Raw genomic sequence first — 11545 nt, 5'->3', positions numbered from 1 at the left:
CCTTTGTCGTTTTAAAAATTACTATCTACTATTGATTATCATACTATGCAAAGATGAGGTGTGTTGAAGGGTAAATAGGACATAATCAATGTGGAATGTCTCTAGTAGAACTCGTTTTTCCTACTTTTATTAGAGAAGTCATTTTCCTCGTTTATAAGAAACTTAGAGCCTGTTTGGATGGGCTATTAAGCTGGTCAAACTGGCTTAAAAAACCAGTTTTTGACTTATTAGAGTGCTTGACAATTATCAAAGTGACTTATTTTAAGTCAAAAATGACTTATTTTAAGCCAAAAGCTAAAAGTTAGGTGAGGGGAGCTTCTTTTTTTTTTATAACTTAAAAGCCCTTTTATGTTGATCAAGTATATTACATTTTTGCCCTTAATTCTTTTATACAATTTCCAAATTGCCCATATTGAATTATTATTATTATTTTATTATTATTATTTTTATTTTTTTAATTATTATTATTTATTATTATTATTATATTATTATTATTTTTTTAATTATTTTTTATTATTATTATTTTATTATTATTATTATTATTTTATTATTATCATTATTATTATTATTATTTTATTATTATTATTATGATTATAATATTATTATTATTATTTTATTATTATTATTATTATTTATTATATTATTATTATTATTTTTATATTATTATTATTATTTTTATATTATTATTATTATTATTATTATTATTCCTCTTATAAATAATTTGTGGTGGTAAAGAAATATGTGAATGATAGGAAAATATTATTATTATTATTATTATTATTTTATTATTATCATTATTATTTTATTATATTATTATTATTTTTATATTATTATTATTATTATTATTATTATTCCTCTTATAAATAATTTGTGGTGGTAAAGAAATATGTGAATGATAGGAAAATATTATTATTATTATTTTATTATTATTATTATTATTCCTCTTATAAATAATTTGTGGTGGTAAAGAAATATGTGAATGATAGGAAAATATTATTATTATTATTTTATTATTATTATTATTATTATTATATTATTATTATTATTATTATTCCTCTTATAAATAATTTGTGGTGGTAAATAAATATGTGAATGATAGGAAAATATTATTACTTATGGATGTAAAATATAAATTAATTTTGTTTTAATTTTTTTTAAAGTATAAAAACCTTAAATTAATCAACTTTTCATCATGTTAACAACTTAAAGGGTATTTCAGACATTTTGATAAAAAAAGTGTTTACCAGCACTTATTTGCCAAACACATCAACAACTTTTTTTTCAATTGCAACACTTTTATCCAAACACATAACTACTTATTTTAAAAATAAGTTTTAGCACTTTAAAAAGTTACTTTTTTTAAGTCAATCCAAACGGGCTCTTATTTCCCTAGAAAGTTAAGTTTTTCCAAAAAAAAAAAAAAAACCTTTGAAGGGTAAATAGGACATAATCAATGTGGAATGTCACTAATAGAACTTATTTTTTTTACTTTTATTAGAGAAGTTATTTTCCTCGTTTATAAGAAACTTATTTCCCAAGAAAATTAAGGTTTTCCAAAAAAAAAAAAAAAGCTTTGGAGGAGGGAAATGTTGCAACATCCTTCTTTAGTTTGTTTAAAGTGACAAACCATTAAAACAAAGATATTTTATCGTGTGTAATGTCACTAGTAGAACTTATTTTTCCTATTTTTATTAGAAAAGTCATTTTTGTCATTTACAAAGAAACTTATTTTCCTAGAAAGTTGAGTTTAAAAAGGAAAAAGAGTTTGGGGGAGGGAAATCTTGCAACATCCTTGTTTAATTTGCTTGAAGTGACAAATCATTAAAATAGAAGATATATTATTATTTTCCTTGTCATCCTAATGGATTACAAAATCTTTAAACCACTAGCTGGTGAAAAACATTTCATCCTTTTCTTAATTTTTTTTTTTATATATATGAGTAAAGCCATATGTAACACACATTTTATACAAAAAGTTAAAGCTAAGTTAGGAGAATGGTTACTAGTTACTATTAAACAATTCCCTATCTTTTTTACGGAATTTTATAATAGAAAATGTTCAATGATAATTTTACAGATATTAATTGAATAGATATGAACAGAAAATAATAATAATAATATTTGTATATGAAAAAAATAGTAAATTTTCATTATTTCAAATTTAGTTCGATGAGAAATAAGTGAAAGAATTATAACTTATAACATAAATTTTTCACTCATTTGCGGTGATAAAAATAGTAGTTCTCAAACAAGTACTCCCTACGTCTCAATTTATGTAACTCTTTTAAAATTTTGAGATTCAAACAAGTCTATCTTTGACCGTAAATATTTTATACATCTTTTAAATATTTTGAATTATCAATTATTGTGACTTATAGTACTTTTAACGTAGTTTATAAATATATAAATTTCATTTCAAAAAATTTGACGATTTCATGTGTAAATTACCGGTTAAACTTAAACTGTTTGACTCTCAAAAAACGAAAAGTGTCACATAAATTTTGACTGCAGGAGTACTTCTCTAAGTCTGTTCTTCCTTTGCTAATTAGTCCTCCACTAAGTAAAAGAAAAGTTTAAAATAACCTCAAAATTAAAGTATCCTAGCTAATGGTCCCAACTTGGAATTATTTTTATTTTTTTTGGGTCCACTCTAAATAATACTAGTCAAGATTAAACAAACATGAAATTTCAAACTTGCCAACTCCAAAAATTCCTAGAAAAAACCTATTAGCTAGAAATACCACTTATTAATCTCAAATTTACATAATAATCAAAATAGACCCCTCAAAATTCTGGTAATTCTGGCAAATCCCCTGTCTTTATGAAAACATTGTACCAAAAGTCCATGTCCTCCTCCATTTTTGAACTAGTAGTAAATATGTCCACATTTTCTTCCCTCACTTGTATTTCTTGATCATGACCAACAACCATATTATTCTCTGTTGATAATTCGTCTGTCCAGAAACTCTCATCGATCTTGGGGAAATACTCCGAAGACGATGACTCTATTTTTTCTTCCTTTATAATCACCATTTGATTATCATCAACAACTAATGTCACACTTGAGATTTCACTAGATGAAAGTTGTGGTGAGTTGGGGGCAATTTTAATGTGTAGTTTAGTACTTGTACTATTATTAGTACTAAAATCAGAATTATTGGAGGATTCAGAAGTTGTAGGACCCTTGTTGGAAACATGATTAATCTTGGAGTGTCTTTTGGAATTTTGAGAAGGCTGATAATTCTTCAGCTTTTTCTTTAAGTTGGTGTGCCAAATGTTTTTTATTTCATTATCTGTTCGTCCTGATAATCTTGCTGCTATTGCGGACCATCTGCACATTTTGGGAAAAAAATTATTAGCAAAGAGGTGAACAAATAATGTTGAAACAAAAAGGTATATTACCTATAACAATACATTAAAATTAAAGGCATATTCTGAATTTAAAATTTATAAATTTCTATAACAATACAAGTTAATATAAAGTCAAAGACGAATTCTGAATTTGAAATTTTTGGAATTCTATAGTGATCCAAGTTAATCCACAATAATAATTGTTTTTTTCCAGTCAAGTATTTATATACATATATTTAGTGATTTTTTTTTAAACCCCTAGAAAAATCTATAGTCGATATCCTTCGAGTGTACAACTACATTCACCTTCTATGCAGTAGCTTATAAACTACACAGGAGATATAATCTACATTAGGTAAGTCAGGTGGCGATGCAATGAATTCGACTGAAAAAATATTGACACAGAGAATCAATTCATATCCTTAAGATACTACATGTTGCACTAACTCAGCTACCCTTACAAATTATATTTAGTACTATTTTAAGACATATATAAAAGAGTTCTAAACAAAAGCTATTAGCTAGGTTCACTTAAGCCAATAGCCTATAGGTTATATATTATAGATTTTCTCTGATAAAAATACATTGGTATTGTAACTTCTTTTTTTAAATTATCAATGTATTTAAGTAAAATTATTTGTAGATTGAGAGAAGTGGACAAACATGACATAGTGCATAAACTTTAATTATAGTGTCACTAAAACCTAAGGAGATATTAGCCATATGCATAGATTTTCTTCAGTTAGATGTGTAGATTGGCAAATGACATTAATTATTAGACATATTTTAATTACCAATTGTCTCAGAGAATCTTTTCCCCTCTCTGTTTATATTTATTTATTTAATTTATTCATTGGTTGAAACAAAATGACAAATATAATAAAATAAAATAGGTGCTGTTTGGCTTAGTTATAAATTTTCCTTTTCAATTCTCAAAAAGTATATACTTCCTGAATATAAAGACAAAAGTTTTTGCAAATAAATAATTCACAAGCTAAGGTATATATTGCCTTTCAAAAAAAAAAAAAGGAAAATGTGTTTTTACTTTATTATACTAATTATTATCACAACACTAGGCACGCATTATTAGATGTGATCAAGACTCCGTAAATAATTAACAACAATAATATCATATCCAGTAGAATCTTATGTCAATATAATACAAGATTTTTCAGATTGTATCATGAAATCCGTGATTAGCGGTGAATTATTAAACAAAATAGTTAGCTACAAGCCTATTAACAATTGACTAGTGATAAAATTCGTAATTAATTTTTATTTTTATTTTTTAGTGGCTATTAATATATTTTTTCAAAAAAAATACTGACCTATTGCCAAGATTTTCATGAAGCTTGATTATGGTGTCTTCTTCTTCTTTGGTGAAATTTCCTCTCTTTATATCTGGACGCAAATAATTAGTCCATCGCAGTCTGCAACTCTTTCCGCATCTCAATAGTCCTAAATAATTAAAAATAGAATAAAAATAAAATTTAATTACACTTTGTAATAATCCCCAGTAATTTTCTTTTCAATAAATAAAAAATTGTCCTTTCACAAGTAAAAGAAAAAAGAAAAAAGGGAAATAGCCAAATAAAAGATGGCATGTTTCACGTGTTAAAATTAAAATCTCAAGAAAAGTTCAATCCAAGGTTTGGGATTTGATGCTTTAGAAATGCACTAAATCTGATCCCGTTTTATCATAGATTTTGAAATTGAAAGTTAAAAATTTGAGTATTCGAACATGTATTTTATTTGGAAAAAATTTAAATTTTGTAAGTGAAAATTCCCGAAACTCCAAAAACTAGTTTGAATCAGTTTACGAGAACTTGAAAATATTTGAGAATCAAACATATATTAATTTTAAAATTTATGATCAAATGCTAACTTAAAACTGAATAATGAATCATGGTTTCTACTCTAACAAGTTCAGATGAGATGGATATAATTTCTCATATTTAATTAGAGATCTCAGATTAAAACTCGAGATATGATATCAATCATGATAGGTATGAAAAGATATTATAGATTTGTAAAGTAAAATTACCAGCAAGTTTAGGGAGGGCACGCCAATTGGAATGTCCATTATTTTGAATGTAAGATATGAGAATGTTGTCTTCTTCAGGAGACCATGGCCCTTTCTTCAGTCCCATTTTCTCACAACAAGGAGCTCTACCCATCTTTTTTTTATTTGATTTGCTTATTGCTCTTGTCAATTTTTGATCTTTTTTCCTAATATAATTTGTGTGTATCACTATACTTTTTTAGCTCTTCCACTTTTTTTTTCTTTCAAAAATACAAATGAAATGCTAAAAAAGCTCAAGAGCAGCAGAGAGAAGGGATGGGATATTGGGTATTTATGCTTGTAATTAGCATGTTAAAAAGTCGTATGGTTTGGTGTGAGATATAAGGTATAATAGTAGTTCTTACAGTATTCTCAAATAATTTATACCATAGTGATGAATAAATTATCTCATGTACCTGATGAAATAACTTCTTCTAAGTTAATTAATTTCAAGATAACTTGTTCCCAATCAAACGATCCCTTAAGTTTTTTAAGTACTATTGTACTGTTTGGGTTGAAACTAAAAAGTATTTTTAACCACTTATTTTTTCAGTCAAAATAAATCAAAGAATTATAAGTTACAAATCCTAACTTACAACTTTTTTTGACTTATAAATCATACTCCAGTTCTAATTTATATGGTTTATTTTTTTTAGTCATTTCAAAAGAATCTTACAATTCAATACTCCTTTAGTAACAATTTAATTTTAAAATGCTCATTTTATTTTTAGTGAAATAATTTATAGACATACGAATATGTATGCGTTATTCTAAACTACAATTTTTTTTTTAAAAAAGTTAATTTATTTTATGTGAAATTAAATTAGCTCACATAAATTAAGACAAACAGAGTAGGGTATAATCTCGTCCAAACATGTTCTTAGAAATTTGATCTTTTAAAAGCAATAAATAAATTTAAGCGACTGGTCCAATGCCAGCATAAAAATATGTATTATTTCTAAAACTGGGACCAACTTGGATCTTCTCTCTCTAATAAATAAAAAATAAAATAAAATAATGGGAACATAAAGAAATTGGATATCTCTATTTTAAGACAAAAAAAATGAATATACTTTCACTATAGGGGCAAAATCATCATGAATTCTAATAAGATAATTCATAAATGTAAAAAATGTCATTTTTATTATTTTTAGATTACTCTTATCATTATATGTGGTTTGTTATGTAAGTATACGTTGTAGACAAATAATTATAAAGTGTCATTTCCATAAGTGGATACCAAACAAATAAAATCAATATTAATTATTTAATTACTTAATTTGAATTTCTCAAATTATTATTTGTGTTGGATTAAAATTACTACAAAATTATAATTTAAGCAATAAAAAAATGAACCATATTTTTCTAATTGTCTTATGGCTATGGACAAACTTACACAATAAAAAATGCTACTCAAGTCTGCATTTAATACATCTGAAAAATTAAATTATGAACAAACTGCAAAAAAGTCTGAAAATTAATTCATAATTCATTAACAAGTCAGGAGCCTCTCAGGACTAAAGTTAAATACAAAGCTTGGGGGTATTGATCGAAAATAATGTAACTTATAAAGATACTAGACACAAGTGCCCGTGCTAGCACGGATTCAATATATGTTATTTTTTAATCTTAATTTATGTGATATATATAGAATTTAGAGAATTAACTAAATTTTGATATGATTTTTAGATATTTTAAGTAGTTAATTATTGTGATTTTCTAGTATTTTTTACTTAATTTTTAAATAATGTTACTCCTCTTGTTCCAATTTATGTGGCACCGATAAAATTTTGCGAATCTAACTTAATTTTCTATTTGTCTTTTAATTTTTTAATTAATGTGATATATATTACTTTTACTTAATTTTTAAACAATATATATTACTCATATATCCCTATTTATTCGACACTGATTCGAGGATCAAACCAGACTTTCTATGTCTTTTAAATTTTTTAAGTTTTTTATTATTGTGATTTATAATATATTTTACGTAATCTTTAAATAATATATATGATTTTCTTTGTTTTAATTTATGTAGCACCGATAGAATTTCAAGAACAATTTTTTAAAAATGATTTAAAAAAATTCAAGTTCTTAATTATTGAGATTTATAATACTTTTTACGTAATTTCTAAATAATACGATTTATATTATTTTTTGCACAATTTTTAAATATATGAAAGACTAAAAAATAAGGCATACAAATTAAAATGGAAAAACTATCAAAATTACAAAAATACCCTTGAAATGAAATACCCTTAAAATGCCATTTTTCTTTTCTTGATATGCTGACTGGCAGACATGTTGACCATGACCTACCTGGTTATTCTCCTTTATATATTAGTAAGGGAAATATGCATTTTTTGTTTGTTAGATATCTGGACTATTTATATATAAATACGAGAGAAAATGAAATTTCTTGATTACTTACAAATTGAATGAAAAAAATTTCAAATCTTTATATTTAAAAATAAAAGTATCTTATAAAAATAATATAACATAATTTTTTTTAAAAAGGCTAGAAAATCATTTCTCCATTCAGCCTTGATTATCAGTATTTTTACCAAATTTCGAGGTGTGTAAAAGGCCACAACAACAAAAGAATAGATTACAAAGTATTTCCTCCGTTTATTTTTACTTGTCACTATTTGTTTGACACACTTATTAAGAAACTAATTATTAATATAGATATTTTATCATACTATTCCTTTTAATTGATGTTTAGTGGAGTATTAATTCTTGAAAAATAATTTGGAGAATAGTATTTAATGCTAATGATAAAACATGAAAAAAAAATTGTTCTTTCTTGATATGTCAAAAGTGACAAGTAAAAATGAAAATATATTTTAGAATAAGTGACAAGTAAAAGTGAACGGAGGGAGTACTTGTTCCGTTCACTTTTACTTGCCACAGTTTGACTTGGCAAACGAATTAAGAAAATAATTAATAATATAGATATTTTATCAAACTATCCCTTATTAAATGATTTGAAAAATAAGTATTTAATGCTGAGGGTAAAATATGGAAAAAAAAATTACTACCTTTTCTTGATATTTCAAAGTGATAACTGATAAGTAAAAATAACAATCTATTTAATAATTGACAAGTAAGAGGAAGGACTTTTAAAGAATAATAACAAAACAAATCACAAACTATTCATAAAATTTCATAGATTGTTGTGAATTTCAAGAAAATGGATCTTAGTGACTCCAAGTTGGTCACATAACTTTCAATATATAATAGACCATATAGGAGGTGGAGTAATCAGTGTCAATCCACGTGATTTGTTCACCTCTACCTACGAAGATTAAACCCTTTTAAATTTATACATAGACTAAATAATTAATGCAAGAGATACGTTGTGCATAAATTAATCAGATTTGTTAATTTTTAAAGTTAAGTACATTAATTTAACATAATCACTGTGCACATTTTTTTTTTGTTTAGTATTGGTATCAGGGGCGGACCCACGTGGTCTCCAGGAGTTCACTTGAAACCTCTCGACAAAAAATTACACGATATATATAAGGGAATTTTCTGAATTTATGTAGATATAATAATTTTGGACCAACTTATGAATAAGAAGTATGTCATAGTGTAGTTGTAGATCACTTTTTAGATTGACCCTCACGTCCAAGGTTCAAATCCCCATTGTGGTCATTTTATTTTTTACCTTCTCGTTTTTCCTTTTTTTATTTAAAAAAGAGTAGATTTAAATCTAAAAAAATCCAAACGTGCTAAAAAGTCTCTGCTAATGAAACTAACTTTTTGCACTTATAAACTATATACTAGTACTTTCTTAGAATTGTATTTTGTTGGCTCATTCACACGCTTATGTTTTTATTTTTCGAACCCTTGAATGAAAATCCTGAATCTACCACTGATTGATACACATATCTTGTCTTTTATTTACCTTTTCTTTTTGGTATTAGAAAACATATAATCACTTGAATAGACCATGAGCAACATCATCAGTGCTATATTTAGAATTTTTATAAGGTGGTTCAAAAAATAACAATATGGTGCCTAGACTTCGAACTTGGAATCTAATTAAAGGTGAATTTTGAATCATCTAAACCACTAATCCAACTTTGAGTTAATCTTGTATTTAAGGGATTTAATATATACACATATACACTAAAATATAAAACAATATTTTATATATATTATATAAAAAAAATTTATCGAGGGAGTCAGGTAAACACTGTCGTTCCCTCCTAAATATGCCCTTGATCAATAGGTTATGACTTTCTAAGTGAAATATTCATAGTTGAGTGACTTTGAAGTTAAGAAAAAAAGTTGAGTGACTTTCTGTGAGAAGAACACTTAGTTGAGTGACTTTCTATGAAAAAAAAATCATTAGTTAAGTGACTTTGTGGTTATAAAAGAAAGTTGTGTAACTTTTTGTGAAAAAGAATTATTAGTTGAGTGACCATGAAAGATATTAACTTCAATTTTGAGTCGGACTAAAAACATTACTAGTTAGTTGTACATCTAAAATTTGATGATGACTCGGGGCATGAGATGAACGTATTGAATTGAATTTGATCGGATTAAAATAATCTAAAGTTGTTTGAAAATATCAAACATGTCAAATCAACAAAATATTTTAAACAGAATTTCTCATGAATTAAGAACTAAAGGTGAATCTATTTTTTTTACACAAAAAAAATTAGAAAGTTTCTCAATATTTCAGTCATAATTTGTTTTTTCATCATGCATTTTCCTAGTAAGTTTATTCGATGAAAAATAAATGAAAAAATTATGTTTTACAATACGAATTTCACAATTGGTTGTGCATTCATCAATGATTCGTACTTCACCCTCAAAAGTTGAAAGAATTAATTTACACACACGTCTATTTAACAAATCACAATATGATATTGCATTATTTTGCCTCCAACTATTTACTTGTGTGGAATCTGTTAAATACTATGTGTTCTTAATCAAAACTTTTTAATATCCGTTAACTTTAGGACTAAAATTATATATTTTAATTAATTGAAGATCAAATGTATTAATTCATAAGCCACATTACATAAAAATTAAAATTACTATTTATAATGTCAATAACCCTCTAAATTTCATGTAGGTCCGCTTTTGATTTTGGACTATAGATCAATTTAGATTTTAAATGAACTGATTTATGCATATCAAAATAGACTAAATCAACAAATAAGCAGATTAATAATGTACCTAAACTTAAACGAATTAAGCTCCACTATTATTATCCCTATATTTGACTACCTTTATTTATCTTTTTATTTTTTATTTGGCATTCGGTATTTAGATTTCGATTATGTTGGATTTGCACTGTTTAAGGTTAAGTGTTTTCTATCAAACAAATTTCATATAAAAAATTTAAATCCAAAAATTTTAATTAAAGAAGAAATAACCGCATCCACTATACCATATTAGTGTCTTTATTATCTCAAAACACTATGAACCCGAAATGTCGACACCAAGGGAAAAAGAGCAACTATTAAAAGTGGGAAAAAGCATGGGTTAAAGGACAAATTAAAGGGAGAATTATTGTAAATCATAAGAAAAAAGGCCATTAGATGGCGGAAAGTGTAATTTTACTTTTTCTGTTTATTTAATTGTCCATCTTTTGGGAACACTAAGTACAAGGGGGAAAAGACCAAAGTAGTTCACATTTGTTGACATTTTGTATACTTATATATTATTTAATTTAGTGGGATTAAAATGTCAAACAAATATATGCTTCTTCAAATCTTCAACCAAAATAGGATCACAAAGCAATATAGATTAGTGTCCAATAAAAACACCCCACCAATTCAAATAGGCCAATGAACTTGAAAATTATGGTATCGTGATCAAAACGGACTATGCGTATCATAATATAAACTTAAGTGGTAGCAAGAAGGGGCGGAACCAACATAGGGGTTTATTCGAACCTTCTTCGATGAAAAATATTATTTCTTCCATTTTATTTTATATGAGATAATTTAACTTGGCGCGAAGTTTAAGAAATAAAGGAAGACTTTTAAAACTTGTGGTCCAAAATGAATAATAGGAATTTGTGTGACTGTAAATCATTTAATTAAAGATAAAATAGATATTTTATAGTTAAATTGTTACTTCATATAGAAATGTGTCATTCTTTTTGGA

At 25.6% G+C, this 11545-nt stretch overlaps 1 protein-coding gene across 1 annotated transcript; it reads right to left on the bottom strand.

The window, feature by feature from the left end:
* Positions 1–2598: 2598 nt before the first annotated feature.
* On the bottom strand, positions 2599–5669 carry LOC125838158 (transcription factor MYB4-like). Its single transcript, XM_049517222.1, has 3 exons — positions 5396–5669; positions 4680–4809; positions 2599–3331 (listed from the first exon to the last, which is right to left on the bottom strand). The coding sequence occupies exons 1-3, from the start codon at positions 5526–5528 to the stop codon at positions 2785–2787; spliced, it is 810 nt and encodes a 269-aa protein (XP_049373179.1). The 5' UTR covers positions 5529–5669; the 3' UTR covers positions 2599–2784.
* Positions 5670–11545: the final 5876 nt, after the last annotated feature.

The sequence above is a fragment of the Solanum verrucosum genome, unplaced genomic scaffold (genome assembly GCF_900185275.1).
Source record: "Solanum verrucosum unplaced genomic scaffold, falcon-dt-bn FXZP01000079.1, whole genome shotgun sequence".
Classification (NCBI taxonomy): domain Eukaryota; kingdom Viridiplantae; phylum Streptophyta; class Magnoliopsida; order Solanales; family Solanaceae; genus Solanum; species Solanum verrucosum.
The sequence above is the reverse complement of the archived record's forward strand: the minus strand, read 5'-3'. Positions and strand labels throughout refer to the sequence as shown.